At 39.3% G+C, this 16,668-nt stretch overlaps 2 protein-coding genes and 1 long non-coding RNA gene across 10 annotated transcripts in view; 2 read left to right on the forward strand and 1 right to left on the reverse strand.

Annotated features, from left to right (window-relative positions):
- The window catches only part of LOC308104333 (nuclear factor 1 X-type-like), a gene marked incomplete at its 5' end in the record, with an annotated part of 154,323 nt that extends 148,229 nt beyond the window's left edge, over nt 1-6,094 (forward strand). For all 8 annotated transcript variants that reach the window (XM_080454743.1, XM_080454749.1, XM_080454744.1 and 5 more), the window contains one exon: nt 527-6,094. In XM_080454743.1, coding sequence (XP_080310869.1) covers nt 527-541 — 15 coding nt within the window. In that variant the 3' untranslated portion in view covers nt 542-6,094. The remainder of the gene's footprint in view (nt 1-526) is intronic.
- A 1,573-nt stretch (nt 6,095-7,667) lies between these two features.
- On the reverse strand, nt 7,668-11,735 carry LOC308104391. The gene is made up of 4 exons (XR_013934816.1): nt 11,543-11,735; nt 9,682-9,858; nt 9,004-9,132; nt 7,668-8,110 (listed from the first exon to the last, which is right to left on the reverse strand). It is a non-coding gene; the product is annotated as an uncharacterized lncRNA (long non-coding RNA).
- A 351-nt stretch (nt 11,736-12,086) lies between these two features.
- On the forward strand, nt 12,087-16,227 carry rnf11a (ring finger protein 11a). The gene is made up of 3 exons (XM_080450212.1): nt 12,087-12,478; nt 13,642-13,814; nt 14,631-16,227. Exons 1-3 carry the CDS (start codon nt 12,380-12,382, stop codon nt 14,800-14,802), a joined length of 444 nt encoding a protein of 147 aa, XP_080306338.1. The 5' UTR covers nt 12,087-12,379; the 3' UTR covers nt 14,803-16,227.
- Nucleotides 16,228-16,668: the final 441 nt, after the last annotated feature.

Raw genomic sequence — 16,668 nt, forward strand, 5'->3', positions numbered from 1 at the left:
AAGTCAGCCCTCTTAAAACAGCAAAGTGGTAAAGTTGAGGTACTTAACAGGCATTGTGTGGAACAGCTGAGCTCAGCAAGTCAAAGAAAGTCAAAGATGGCCCCCTAGTGGATGTATGATTATTTTCCATGTTTCAGGATTCCGACAATGATGTCAACTTTTACTGTATTGCTCTGTGTGTGTGTGTGTGTGTGTGTGTGTGTGTGTGTGTGTGTGTGTGTGTGTGTGTGTGTGTGTGTGGTGTGTGTGTGTGTGTGTGTGTGTGTGTGTGTGTGTGTGGTGTGGGGGTGTGGGGGGGGGGGGGGGGGGGGGGGGGTGTGTGTGTGTGTGTGTGTGTGTGTGTGTGTGTGTGTGTGTGTGTGTGTGTGTGTGTGTTCCGTGTCTGCGCTGTTCTAGGCTATTTCCTTGTGTATTTTGTCTCACTCCATTTGACCTCTTACATCCTTCACATTAAGAATTAATTTAACTGAATTCATATGAATTAACTCTTTGTCTTGTTTTCTTCTTGTCTTTTTCCTTCCTCTAGTCCTGGTTCCTCTGACAAGGCCTCTTCTCTGAATCAACAGCTAACAAATTGTGTCATGAAAATTGGAAACGGAAAAAAACAAACTTGCACATCAACACAGATTTAAGAACAGACTGCTGACACTAAAAGGTCTTTCTCTCTCGCTGACACTATTCAAACTACAACAGAACAACAGAATCCCCCCTCCCTTACCCACAAGAGGACTCCCAATTCAACTCAATTTGACCAGGAACGTTCGTTCATTCCCCCCCTTTTCTGCTGGAGGCTTCAATGAGATTGAGTGGACAGGCTCCGAACGCAAGGAGAACGGAAGAGGAAGAGGAACATGTCTCGCCCATACACACACACAAACACCGTCAAATATTTGAAAGTGAAAAAACGCAAAATGGCAGCCTGAAAACTGACCAACCATACATTTGTTCTGTTTTATTACTTTAAGATTTCTTCCATAATGAAAGTCCATGCATTGGCTGGGAGAGCCAGGTACACACACACACACACACACACACACACACACACACACACACACACACACACACACACACACACACACACACACACACACACACACACACACACACACACACACACACACACACAACAACAACAACAACGGTCAAGGGTAGAATCAGTAATTTAAAAAAAGATTATGTTATGTATTTCTCAGAGTACGCTTCCAGGTTCCCTCTCACCTGCAGCATAGCGCTACCCAGGGGCCACATCACATCACAGCCACCGCCCCCGTCTGTTCCCGCACTCTACCGCCCGATTCGCTAAGCCCTGAACCCCCTCATGTTTCTGATTGGCCAATCATGTAGACACCATCCAATGGTGTGACATATGCACTAAGTGGCTGGTCTTTGTTTACCTGTCAAAAATATCAGGGCGTCCTGCTGCAAAATAAGTGATAGCCATGAGCCGCGAACGAGCGAGCGAGTGAACACTTGACAGTCATAACACTAACACTATGTGCTCTTTCGTCCCCTCACCTATGCACTATTGATTTTTTTTTTATAAGGGATGAACATTATTGCACACTGATGGTCAGAAGAGCAAAGCGAATCGGGGTCGGTAGAGCAGGGACGTGACTGAGGTAATGTTCACATCGAAGCCCTGACACGTGCAGAATTGTGCACACACATACACATGAGCACACACAACCACAAGCGCGCGCACGCACGTAAACACAACTAACTCCGAGAGTGTACAAATGTACACATTTGTATACTCTTAAGAGTTAAAGTAACACTGTCTTCTTACCTGTACACACATCCATACACAGAGACAAACATACAGACGTCGGTCTCACAATCACATAATAATCACCTTGGTATTGCTCATAGGTCTAACATTTAATCTTCCATAGAACACATACAGGGTTAGCATCATATATCAGCTTTCATTTTGTTTGTAGGTGATTTTCTTGCAATTTTATTTTATTTTATCTTTTGTTTGCCAGCTTGGTTTTGGTTTTGTCTCACTTGGATTATTTCATGGTTACATCTGCTCTCACATCGTCACAGCACTTCTCTTCAGTTTGCAGAAACAGATCAAGCATCCCGGTCAGATGTCATCTAACATCTTAACAACAGCAGTCTCTCAAATCTCACAACCGACAGCACAGTAACTACACTGTCATACATGTACATCCTTTGCATTGCTTGACTCTGTACCCATTGTCCCCTCACAGGAAAACCCAGAGGAACATACAGAAACACACACACACAGACAGACACACACACACACACACACACACACACATGCACTGCAGCACAGCGCCATATTAAAATGCACACTACCACCACCGACACCAATATGAAAAAAATATATATAATTAACTATAAAGTGAAGCCTTTATATTTGATATTTGGTTCTCCAAACTGCCTTTGTCAATGGTTTTTCATTCACTTGAGGTTTGTCATTATAATTTGAGATATTGTTTTTTTCTATTGTAAATGTTCTTATTGAAATTGTTATTGGTATTGTTTTCATCATGACACAATAATTCAAAGAAAATGCAAAAAAAAAGAAGAAAGAAAACAAAAGTCGACATCACAAAATAACTGGACTGCCTAGCTGTTGGTTCTATTTTGCAGGGATAGTAAACCAGGCTGAGACCCTTCTCTCAGCCTCTCTAGTAAAATTAGCTATATGTACTAAAACCATATATCAAGACTATAACAATCTATTAAAGTGCCTCTGTATTCCCTTCATGCAATTAGTAGTAAACTTCAGGTTCTATTCCCACAGATGAGCTAAAGCTACAGGGAATGGTATAGCGTTGGTGCACGTGGTAACTATTGGCCTAGGACAGATCTTTATAGAGGACTGCAAACTTTTTTTTGTAAAGACAGAGAGAGAGAGAGATCTTATACATATATATTTATGATATATGCTCCTTTTTAACTTTTACTAAAAGAGCTGGTTGGCAGTCTAGTTATTTTCTGAACTCTCATTCTCCCCCCGGCCCCCCCCCCCCCCGCCTCACTGTTACCAGTAGGATTGAACGACACACGCCAACACAATCTACAGCGCAGCATTTTAATAACCTAGAAAGATGAACATGTCACAAAGATCGACAGTAGATTTGAAGAAGAGGAAAAAAAAGTGTTTGTTTTTTTGATGGAAAGTATTATTATTGAAAAATATGTGTCGATTGAGCCACGTGCAATGCATTGGGTAGATCATTGTGTTTGTCTGTTAGAGATTTTTAAGAAAGCTAAGAGAAAAGAGAAAAAAAAAATCTATTTGTTTCAAGTCCATAAGCTCCGGGACTCTAAACTAGAGGGCCATGAGAAATCCTAGTCTTTGTAAGTTGGGGGTATTTGTTTGTTTTTATTTCCTTTATTTTCTTTTTTTAATGTTTTAAATGTGTAATCATTTGTTTATAAAAATGTGGGAGGGCTGAAGGAAAAATGTCTACACAACGTCAAAAACAAAAAAACAACCTGTATCATCAGATAAAATAACTGGTGCTTTACAAGTACAAATACATTCAAAACTATTATAAATGGTAATGAACAAAATAACAGACCATTTAGGAAACATCATTATTCCTCTCTCTATTTGTATTCTTCTTCTTGTATTGAGTGGGAGGAGGGGTTCCTATTCCTTAAAAAGGTTGTGACACAAAAGGCATTTTGGTTCAACCCTTAAAAAAAGACCTGGTCTGGCAAGCCCTAAAAACAAAAAAAAACTATTTTGTGATTTTATTTTTATTTTTCAACAAGGAAAATTGTTTATCTCCAATAACCTTGATATGCATATACTGCATAGAATTCACCAGCGAAAACCTTCCAGGTCAAGTTTCTTATCTTTTATTTCACGCACAGACACAAATACATGACAAGATCTTGCCTATATTGTGGGGAAGATGCTTCATATCCAGAGATTTTGTTGTAGTTGTTTTTTCCATAGTGATCTTTTCTTTTTTCAGTACGTTTCTGTAACCAGAAATGGGCATGGCAACTTGAATTGGTTGTCATGTCTGGCAGATGAGACCTAGCATTGCAGGTGTATTTTGTGTCTTAGAAAAGACTCTCTCTTGGAGCAAAGCAACCAATAACATGAAGACGGGAAAGGGTAAAAGGCAGCTTTTAAAGAATCATGCAGGATATGAGGAGCCAGTCAGAACCATTTATGCCTAATTTATGCTCTTGTCGTATGACAAAGTATACATCGGGCTTTACAACACAAGACAGCAAAGTGAGCCCCCCCCTCTCCCCACACACCCCTCCCCTCCTCTGTAAATGACTCTTGAGTAGTGCTTGTGCTGTAGTGTAGTTTCCCAGCAGTTAAAGGTTGTCCCTTAAAAGTGCCTTTTGTTCACAGACTCCATTTTGTAATCCAGATTGCCCCTTCGAAATGGCTCGAGGCAACAGGTTGCCCCTGAGCGCCACGAAGGCAGCCAGAAATGCTCACACTCGGTGCTCAAGGGCAATTTCTTCCTCTCCCTTCGAAAAGAAAATCCCCTCCATCGTACCTTCCCTATATCCTCTTTTCCTTTTCAAAGCCGTATATATATAGTACAAAAGGAAACTGGTGTGAATTAGTTCTTTACTTTTTATCGATAAATGATGAAAAAAAAAAAACCCTGAAAAGGCAAAAAAAAACTTGTTCTCGTTACGCTCTTGCTTTTATTTTCTTCCCCTTTTGTCTCCTCTGTCTTATTTCTCTCCTTAGACACTGGAGTAGTCTGTAACTGTGTCTGTCACTCTGTCTCTGTCTCGCTCTGTCTGTCTCTCTCTCTCTCTCTCTCTCGCTCGCTCTCTCTCTCTCTCCCACCCTCTCCACAATTGGAAGGGTCAAAAAAAATAATTGCAGAAAAAAAAAAAAACTTTTGTCTTGAGCAGAATGCAGTTAGCTCACTTGTTATTCTTGTCTGTATGCTTCACATTGTATTACCATACCCATCTCTTCAGCTTTTCCATTCAACCGCTAATGTAAGTGAACAAATTTTACGCTGACGGGCTTTCGGGGGTGTGCATGGGTGGGTGAAAAAAGGGGACAACACGGGTTCAGGGGTTTGGGTTGAGGAGGTCTGGTGGAGGACATGAGTGGGGATAGGGAGGGCTGGATGAAAATGCTTTACCACTTGAACCCCGACATCCACATTCTGGGGGGGGAAACATTAGCCAAAAATAGCAGATCTACAATCTAGATCTACAAGCTGAGAGCTTGCAGATCGGCCATTTTTGGCAAAGAAATTTGGTGTAGACTAGAGGGTAAAAAAACGGTCCATGTGCAGTAAGTAACTCAGGTCCGCTTTACTAAGAATAGAGGGGTTAAGTGGTAAGGAAGCTGTGGGGGGGTTGTTGGAATGACGCTGCTTTGACAGTGAGTTTGTTCTTTTATTTTACCTATTTATTTTTGTTTTGTCCCCCCCCCTTTTTTTTCACTTTAATTTGCATTTCCTTTAATATTTGCTATCAGGGTATGCTGTTGTTTAGGCTCCCTTTGAGGAAGCCTTGGGCTGTACATGAAAAGCTATAAGCACCTTATTACCGGACTCGTCCGGCATGAGGCTGAGGAAAGGGGTTTGTGTTTTTTTTTCCAGAACATACACCAGTCCCATATCTATTCAAGTCACAACTCTAGTATTATTGTAATGGTGGGTTTTCATATAATGAAACCATCCAGCAGTATTAGCCATTAACAACACACCAACCAGCCAGAAAAAAAGCCAGCATTAACCTGTTCCCAAATGCAGCCTCTGAGAGACAAATGGGTTCAGGGAAGTCCTACCACTTCACCCCTCTATCCACCTCATGCTGGGCAATCCGTGTCTCTGTTCTGTAGCTTATTTTCTTTTTTTTCCCCCCCCTTCTTTTTTTCTTGAGTTAGTATTATGATTAGTGGTGTAATAGGCAGCGCCTTTATTAGGCCCCCAGGTCCCCATTGCCTGTGTCTGTGTCCTCACTACAGCACCCCGTCTCTTTGTGAGTACACCCCCAGAGCTCTAGGTGAAATGCATGTGTTAATTACGGTTTCTTTTCCATAAGAAGAAAAACACAGTTTGAGAAGAGCAGCGCCTGATTGAATAAAAAGGATGTTCTTGACTGTACCGTCTTGCTGTGCCCTGTCATCTTTCTGCTTACGAAATGAACCACTTTAGCCGCGTTCAAAGGTTTTCAAAAATAGTCGATCTACAAGTTGTGAGCTTATAGATCAGCTATTTTTTTTAATCATTTTCAACTATTTGAAAACTTGCCTAAATATTTTGACATTCCCCAAATAGGGACACCAGGGTGAGTAGTTAAGAATTGTATCCTGTCCTTCCTTTATTAATTGTTTGTAGATAACAACTTACAGTTCTTAAAGGAATGAGATGTCTACAAGTTTAAAAAAAAACTTTTATTTCATTGTCAAGTTATATAATTTACATACTGTAGAACATAACTCTGACATGTTTTGGCATCTAGCCTTCTTCTGGGTATTACAGTTGTTTCATATTCTTACAGTGAGTGTATTCAAATGTATTTTACCAACAAAACACACTCCAGGTAATGGCAGATATCACCAACATTCTTACAATGAAAAATTAAATATTGACGCCATTAAAGTGCATTTTAAGTTTGCAAAAACTTGGTCACACAAAGAAGACAGCAGCTGCAGACTATGAACTAATTAATTCATAAACCATTTTGTTCATCCAACAATATTTTCATTATCTTAAAGTGGCTAACATAAAGTCTGAATCCTTTGATCTTGTATACATATTATCTTCCACCCAAAATTATTATCAATAAGTTATTATTAATTATAATTACAATATTAAGCAAATTAAATGGTAGTATCATTTTAGCTACAATCATACAGCGCTAGAAAATATTGTGGAGCTCTTGCATAGTTTTAGAAGACACTTGCGACATATTGTACAACTTTACAGTACGCCATTTAACTTCACAGAAAGTTAGCTGACAACTGGAATAGATATTTATTTTAAAGAGCTAAATTATCGTAAGGCAATTCCAGTGATATCGATCCAGTTTTGAAATATGAATTTCATGTTCAATTGAGTCAAAGCTGCACTGACTAACAGTACAAGAACAGATCGTTTTCTGATGTCAGCATACACAGTTTACTCTGAGGCTGTTTCTGTGCTAGTGTTGATAAAAACCAGGTTGAAATTTTGATAGAATATTGTTTGAGTTGAAGTGCAGTTTTTTTTTCAAGTACTGTATATTACCAAGAAAAGTAAGATTAGAGATGGGCCTGGCCTGTAATTGCTTAGAGCAGTAGAGGCATCAAGGTTAAGCGTTTTTTTCCCCTTATGATTTAGAGCAGCCAATTACTTGCCCATTTTTTCTCCTAATTTAGTCGTTATGCCAATAATTTCTTCTTATTGCTTGTCACTGCTGTTGTACCCTATGGCTCACCTGCCAGTGAGGAGCCCCCACCGGCACAATGTAGCGCCTCTGCCCTACTCCTCCTGTTCCACATTCCCCGCTGACAGGCACCACCCCAGCCCGTAGGAGTACATGCAGTGACAAAAGATCACCCTCCCTGCCCAGCTTCCCCTCCCCAGAACATGGGCAATTGTGTTCGTATACACGCTCGGCAAGCCAGATACACTTCAGTAGATTCAAACCCCTAGACTCCGTAGTGGTGGGCAAGTAATTTAGCCCTGCATCCCAGTTTTCTGAAAAACTTCAAATATAAAAAAAAAAACATTATGTCGCTATATACTGTACATAGCAACAAACAACCACAAAAGGGGTTCCCGGATTGAAAGGTATAGTTACATACAGTATAGGGGTTCCCGGTCTAAATTCAACACTGTCTAAACACTAACCCTTAAACGTTCTTACTTACTTAACACTAAAAAGTTGGAACAGTCTAGAGGTTTAACGACTTACGTAAACTCTATATACTTGGTTGTATGACGAATAGCGAATAGCTGATCTTGAAGCCCACAACGCGTAGCTAGCTATTAGGGAAAAAGGCAGTACATCAACAGTTGTCCTTTAACGGCATATTCAGCAATGAGAAGAGTGATTGATAGCATGATATGATTTGATTGATTCATCCACTGGCCCATGGTCCTTGTCACTCAAATCAGCTGTTTTGGCCTGGCCAGCCACCCTGAAACACAGGCAACCAACAACATTTGAACCAACTGTTGCGACCTTAAAGCTGGAGTCACCCTTAGCCCTCACCTGAATTTAGGTTGAATTAAATAAAACACAGCAGCACAGATAGATCACAAAAGTGCTTTACAGTGAATGTAGACTGAGTGAACAATACAGTACCTACTGAAGAATAGAGATGTATAGATCTTTTTTAAATCCTTCCCGATTCCGAAACCAGTGGGTAGTTTAAGCAAATCTAGGACAGTGGTTCTCAAAGTGGGGTCCAGGGACCATCTGGGTTCCTTGATAGGGGTTCTAAATGGACTCTTACAGGTCTGTAACTCTGAGAGTGTACGGTTGTCTATGAGTTATGGGGTCCTTGAAATTAAAAGGTTTGAGAACCACGAATCTAGGAATAAATACAAATTCCATTAATAGTTAATTAATAGTTAATAATTAATAGCTACAAGTTAGTAAAATTATAGTGTAAATAGTACAGTAAGAGCATAAAACTGCTGTGCAACATCAAATGAAGCAATCAAAATATGATATATCATGTGATCAATTACGTGGTATCGGATTGGCATAGACTGGCCGATACTGATACCAGCATTTTAGGCAGTATCGGCAGCTTTTCCCGATACTGGTATCGGAACAACTCTACTGAAGAATTCCTCTTTGAAGAATGTTTTGGAAAATTCCTTCTTGAAAATAGCCGATGTACAAGTTGTGAGCTTGTACATCTGCTATTTTCAAAAACTCTTGCAATAAAATGTGGAATATTTGGAATATTTTTTGAAACATTCTAACAACACAAATGCTCCCCGTGGCACAAAACATTTTTATGAAAATATTTGAGAACCATTGGTTTAAATAATAATAATAATGAATCAAGATCTACTGTACATGGTTGCCATTTTGTGTCTGTGGTGCCGGTTCCGTTTCCTGGACAGGAGGACAGGCTTTCTCCTCAGAAGTGGAGGGATGATTGGGGACAGGATGGCCCTGTGGTGGAGGTGCTGGCGGAGCTGCAGCCTGTTAAAATGTTTGTTTAGTTTAATACTTCCTCAGGTTTCAAGGTTGTAGACCAGTGGTTCTTTGTCTGTCATTAATTTTTTTTGATGAATTGAGTACAAAGTACCCCAATGGAAACAAGCCATAGGCTTTCTTGGGTTTAAAATCCTCTTAGCAGACCTTGTATTGAACTGTTCCTGTGCTTTTTTTTTGTGCAAACTGCTAATAAAGTATTCAATCAATCAATCAAACAAACAAACATAGGCCACAGGGTCCCATTTGAAAAGATTTTGTGCCAGGGACCCCCATAAGGGAAGATTTTAAAATGTTTAGAAATATATATCGATTTATTGATTAAATGTATATTTATTTACATTTTAATGACAATATTTTCCAAAAATAGGCAAAGTACAAAACAGTGGTTTAACTTATTTCTATGCTAAATTAACACATGTTGCTGGGAGACACCTGGGAACCCCCTCAAGGACACCGGGGGGGGGTCCCCGGACCCCACTTTGAGAACCCCTGAGTAGACATCGGGAAGGTGGTGTGGTGGACTGTGGATAGTACCTGTGTGCCATATGGCGGCTCAGCTGAAGAAGGAAGTCCAGTCTCCTGGACTGGGTAGTTCTCATTGTAAAAGAATGGCATGGCAGCTGGTGCTGGGACTGGAGGTGGAGGTTGGGTGGTGTTGGATAAAATGAGTGAAGGAAGAGGAGGTGGAGGAGGAGGTGGAGGGGCTGTAGCCTGGATGGAAGAAGATCAAGATGTTTTATTGTAACGTGCAAGTACAGCCAGTGGTGGTATTCACATTTTTTACTTAAGTAAAAGTATCAATACTGCAATGTAGAAATATCCTCTGTTACAAAGTAAATGTCCGGAATTAAAAATTTGCTTGAGTAAAAGTACAAAAGTATTGGTATCAAAATGTACTTAAAGTACCAAAAGAAGAAAGTACTCATTATGCAGAATTTCACACGTTTTCAAATGTATACAAATATTTTGAAAATAGCAGATCTAGAAGCTCACAATGCGTTGCATGCGACCCATTGTGAGCTTGTAAATCGGCTATTTTCAAATGGCTGAAATGTATATAGGGCTGAAGTGGGTATGTTTTGTAATAATAATCAAAAATATCTAGAAAAGGAAATACTAGTAAAAGTATAATATTTGCCTCTGAGATGTAGTGGAGTAGAAGTAAAAGTACTGAAAATGGAAATAATCCAGTAAAGTAAAACAATACAATACCTACAAATGTTACTTAAGTACAGTATACTTGAGTAAATGTACTTAGTTACTTAAAACTACTGAGTACAGCTGCAGCAACATTGCAGACAGTGAAAGATCTAAAAAATACAATAAGAAGATTCCAAACAGAATACATTAATAGCAGTGCAAATAGCACTATGACATTTACAGCATATTATAGCTATGACAACAGGGAGAGAAACTCTATTATATATTATATATATTATATATTACATATATATTATATATCATATTATAGCTATAGTGACAACAGGGAGAGAAACCTATGAGAGAAACTCACTGAGCATTCTTCTTGTTGTCTACTTTACAGTGTTGAAATATCGTTGCATTACTGCCACCTTCTGGGGCACTTTATTACATTATATTACACCAATCGCTTTCTCTTTTATGAATCTACAGAAAATAAAACGTCTAGCAGACATACAAGCTCACAGCGAGCTTGTGTACATCTGCTATTTTGTCATATTTAAAAAAGAATCTTTCAAGTATTTGGGGAAAAAAATGTTTGCACAAATCTTCTCTTCTGGGGGTCCCTGCCTGGCACAACATGTTTTCAGATGGGGGTCCACGGCCAAATATATATCAATTTGGGGGTTCTTGACACGAACAAGTTAACTGTCTTAAGTATCAGTATGACTCATCATCTTCAACTCACTTCCATCTTCAACTCACTTCCCTCAGCTCCTAACATCATCTCCCTTTTGGCACCCAATAGCACGTGTCACTTGCCGAGCTAAATTGATCTTCAAACCATAACAAAGCCTCGATCATTTTATTTTATTTTGTCAGGTGATACTGGCGATTAAACAAAACACAGTTCCATATTAAAAATTTGATTCCTCTTCCTGAATCCTGAATCTTGACTGTTTAAGGTCACCCAGGGTGTTCTGTTATAAGTCGACTGTAAACATAAATATTCTTATTATAATCAATGTGTACAACAGCCTGCCTGGTACAATTAATCATTAATAAGCCTGAGTTACAACTTTGTTGGTGGTGTCTCACACTGAAATAGCCCTGAAACATACAAGCGTCATGTTGTGAACCATGGCTAACACTGAACATAATATTATATCTGACTGATCTACAAGCGTGAGCTTCGGTGCGAGACGCCATGAGTAGCCAAGTATAAAAGTCAGCCATTATTCTCTCACCGACTCACCATTATTGGACTTTCAAGACTTTCTCAATTCTAATCGATTAATCCATTCATTCGAACGGTACATGATAAGTGTTGCCAGATTTTGTGAGAGAAATAAGCAACCAGGTCTAGAAACAAGCCCATAAGAAGCATGCGCACTTTATAAACCGTTATGCTAATCAGCTATTTTCGAAAACTCTTATATATTTGGAATATTTCTTTTAAACATTCTAACAAAACATTTTCATGCAAATATTTGAGAACCACCATAGCCCTGAAACATGACTGTCGTGACAGACTAGCGTCATGTGATGGCTAAGAACCACCACTGGTTTAAATAATAATAATACATTTGGAACCAAGCCTAAATAACCATGTACACTTTAGGAACAAGCCCGAAAAAAACGCAACCCGCAACTGCAAATATTTACAAGCAACTTTACAGGAAAAATAAGCCCAAAGTCGCTTATAAAAAGCGGACATGGCAACGCTGCTAGCGAAGTCCCGCCCTGTCCCGCACGAAGAAAAAACAACATCCTGTAATGACCATGACGTCACTTCCGGCCCAGACTTTTGTAAACAAAGCCAACAAAGTAACACAGACAGAGCTGAGCTGCTGCTATAGTTTATTCCTGTTTAAACGTCGGAAATGTGTGTGTTTTCACAATGCATTCAGCCAGCAGCAGCGTTCAACACTCAGGTCGTCTAGTCTAGTGACTTGTAGGCGTTATTATCTGCTTTTAGATGTCCTGTTCGAGGACTTAACTAGTGTGCTAAGCTAAACTACAGGGACTTAAGTAACGTCGCCTCGTTTCAACAGAGAGCAACAAGTACATTAAGGATCCATTGTTCACTTCAATGGGGAACTGTCTGTCTTCTCAAGGTGCAGATGACCTGTCTCTCCTCAACGAGGAGGGTTCTAGTCTACCAGGAGAACCACCACCTCCTTACTACCAGGTATTCAACTGTTTCACATACTAAAAGTATTTATACCCAGTGGTAGAAAAAGTACTCAAATGTTTTACTTAAGTAAAAGTATCAATACTGCAGTGCAGAAATACTCTGTTACAAGTAAAAGTCCCCAAATTTAAAAATATTGGCACTAAAATGGACTTAAAGTACCAAAAGTACCCATTAGGCAGAATGTTCCATTTGTAGCTTGTAGATCTGCTATTTTCAAAATAGGCAAAGTATATATAGGACTGAAAGTGGTTAATGTATGTTTTGTAATAATTATAGAAATATTTAATTTAACTAAACTAAAGTTTTCAAATAATTAGTTTAATAATGGAGTAAAAGTACAACATTTGCCTTTGTAGATGTAATGGAGTAGAAGTAAAAGTAAAAACCTCAGAATTATACTTAAGTACAGTATTTGAGTACAAGTACTTAGATATTTCCACCAGTGTTCAGTACTTACGTCTCATGTTTATGTGATTTAAACAACGTATAATTATTGAGATTCAGAAGACATTATCTGTCACTTGGACTCTAAACAGTAAGTAAAAACAATAGGCTTCCTTCATTGTGTGTTTCTGATGTTTTGCATTCACAACAAGGTGTACAGGTACTAATCCAGAATTGACATGTTTGTGTCATGATGCACCCTGCGGTAACGAGATGCTGAATTGTGTGGCGAAAGAGAATCCCTTTATTCTTTAACATTGTGAACATAACTTCATAGTAGTAGTTGTAGTAGTTGTTGTTGTTATATCTGCTGCTTTTTGACTGCCTCATTGTGTTGATATTTTCCTTTAAAACATGCACCGTATAATGTACATAACAGACATGTGCTGCTATTATTTAGCTGTCTCATTACACTGGTATTTTTAACCACACAGATATTTCACTCTGCCCATATTGACATCTGACCTGTTTTTCTGTTTCTTTCTCTTTTTATTTCTTAACATTCGTGAAACTGCAATGATGGAGCTTGTACAACAAACGATTTCACCCACTTTAGTACATCTGTAAATTGGGGTACAGTTAGCTATTTTTGCGTAACACCAAAAGCACAACAAAGTATAAAATACAGACTTAACGATGCAGCCCTTCCAGGTCAACCTGTATTTGTGACAATAAAGAAGAGTTGAGTTAATTGAGTTGACTCCATTTCCCAGGAGCACACTGTTCCTGTTCCAGTGTACCACCCCACCCCGGGAGAGAGCCGCCTGGCCAGCCAGCTGACCGAGGAGGAGCAGATCCGTATCGCCCAGCGTATCGGCCTCACTCAGCATCTGCCCCGAGGCATCTTTGACCCGGGTTCTGAGCCCTCCGACAAGAAAGTCAAAGAGTGAGTACTAAGTATTAAAGGAGGAGTTCACCCAAAAAATGACTTATTTTCTATCAATTGCACACCCTATGAAGCCTTGAATCCATGGATTCTTTTTTGTTTTTGTCGCATTCCTAAGCCAATAATTTGATCCCCGTCTCCTACCGGCTAATGTATCCGGTAGGAGACACAAAGTAGATTATTTGTGTCTCCTACCGGAAATACACACGGTCATCAAATTATTGTCTTAGGAATGCCACAAAAACAAAAATAAATCCATGAAATCAAGGCTTCATGGGGTGTGTAATTGATAGAAAATAATTAATTTTATGGGTGAACTCCTCCTTTAACATGAAATATTAACAGAAGCAAGAGTAGATCCTAAATGTTTTACTACAGTGCACAGTAAAATCCTGAGTGTTCTTGTTGCATTTGAACACGCATTAGAGTGTTAAAATGCAACCAAACTCAGAGTTTACACAAATGGATAAATGAACACAGGCTTTTTCTGTGTATGTTTGATATAATATATTATGTTAAGTGAATCTTAATTCCAAAATGTCAACCCAGTGAGGCCATTTAATTAATTCTCTGTTTATTCCTGTGGTTCTCAAACATTTTCATCTCAAGGACTCCCAAATTGATTTGTATTGATTTGGCCGCGGACCCACATTAGGGAAGATTTTGTGCCACAGACATAACCACTGATTTATTCGATTCATTCTAGTTAATCTTGTCATTCTGTTCTTTTCTAAATGTTACTGAATGCGCTTGAAATAAAGTCTTTGAAGGTGATTAAGTGAACCGAAAAGATGTAATTTGGGTCTCTTTCTCTAGGTGCGCGATCTGCATGATGGATTTCGAGTATGGCGACCCCATTCGGTTCCTGCCCTGTCTTCATATCTACCATGTGGACTGCATTGACCCCTGGCTGTTGCGCTCCTTCACGTGCCCCTCCTGCATGGAGCCTGTAGACGCAGCCCTGCTGTCCTCGTATGAAACCAACTGAGCCGCCCCTTGTGGATGTTCTAGCCTAGAAATCATATGCACCTTACTAGCCCATGTTGTCCTGCTTTACACTGGTAGTCAAGGTGAGGTGCGGTTATACAAAATGTGGGGACAGTGTGTTGGGATAAACACAAATCCTGAAATCAAATGTCCTGCATTACCTTCGATGCGAAATGGGCCTTTTTGGGGTCTTAGGATTTTTGCCTTTTACAGTAGGAGAGTGCCAAATAATAATCTTAATATTATATGGAAAGCTATACAATTACTGAGTTCACTTTTTAATGATTGAGTCACTTTTTGTAGGGTCATGAAATGAATGTGACCACTTTCATATACACCAGCAGTCATACTGCTTCTAGACATAATGTGCAATATGTAAAAATGGTAGAGAAAGTGCAAGGAGAGCTTATATACGAGTGGTCAAGTGATATGGTGATCCTTGATCCGACCAGACCACAAATGCATCACTGTTGATCATCACAACTGCCTGAGCAGAAGGCAGTGGGCGATGACCTTGAATCTCTAAACTACAGGGCTAATACTGGAATGCAATTGCCAAATACAAGGGTAATAATATGAATAGAGCTTCCCTTTTCCTTTTTAAGGAAGATATGAAATGAGGTTGTCTTCATCTTAATATTTACAGCACCATCGTCAAAATGATGAAGAGATTTTAGATTTGTTTGTGGTTTTAGTAGGTGTTTGCCTGCAGTGTGCTCCTACGTTGCTTTTATAACGTAAGGTGGCTGGCTTTACATAGTATAGACCTAAACCTTTGCTTTGCCTTATAGTCGCGCTTTCTTCTGCACCATTTTGTGTTGTCTCTGTACATGTCTTTCTTTCTTGTTTCTGTTTACTGTCAGTGACATTTACAAAAATGCTGTGCAATCCTCTTCAAGCACCTTGGAATACCCTTCATCAAGACACTCAGTAGCTCTGTTGGTGCAGTTGATGATGAAATGTGAGTGGGTGAGTGTGAGAGAGATGTTAAGAGAAAGTGATGTTGAACCTTGCTAGAAATTGGGTTGTATAGCGTCTTATCGAGTCCATGCACAGAACAAATTACACATGGTTCAGCCAAAGCTAGACACATTTATATATTGTCAGAATCCACTTGTGTTTTGTATTTGTTAGTGTTAAAAGTATGATTTTAGACTGTTTCGCCATACAATGATGGTGAATGGAATCGCTAGTTAAGTTCCTTTATCACAGCGCACAGAAGCAACAGATAAAGATTGGTAATATTTAGACTTACAGTATATCATGTAATGAGATTCTACCACCAAGTTCAACACCACTTTAAGATTACATTTTAATCCCCTCTGAGTTTGTGTGCATCTACAGTAACTTGTAGCTAGTTTGGTCAGAAATAGTGTGAAGGGAAATATTGCCTCCAGTTTCGTATTTATGGCCTACCTACCTAAAACAGGTTGCAATTCCCTTGGGATCCTCAGACCAGAAAAATCTATATATTTTTTTGCCTTTTGAATGAGCAGAGCTGATGCTGACTGAGTAATGTGTTGCACAAACTAACATTGCTGGAGTGCTGTAGTGCTAGAATGGAGTTATGGTGGGTGGAAATGTGTCTGTATAATAATATAAGTTGTTTCAATGGTGTTTAATTTGAACACCTGGACAGTATTTGAAAATGAAATTGTATAACTTACAGTTCAGAAGGCCATTATATTTGACTCCGGCTGCTGTGCCTTTTTAGGTGGAAGTACAATGAAGTACAATCATTTCTATGTACGTGACATTATGTTTGTGTTTGTTTTCGTGGTCCTCATGGTGGAGATGGATAATGTGATGCTGATTTGTCTCTCATCTGAAGGAATAGGCCTTTTAATGAAGTCAGGTTTGTTCTGAC

Source organism: Gymnoscopelus braueri (genome assembly GCF_963280865.1).
Source record: "Gymnoscopelus braueri genome assembly, chromosome: 2".
Classification (NCBI taxonomy): Eukaryota; Metazoa; Chordata; class Actinopteri; order Myctophiformes; family Myctophidae; genus Gymnoscopelus; species Gymnoscopelus braueri.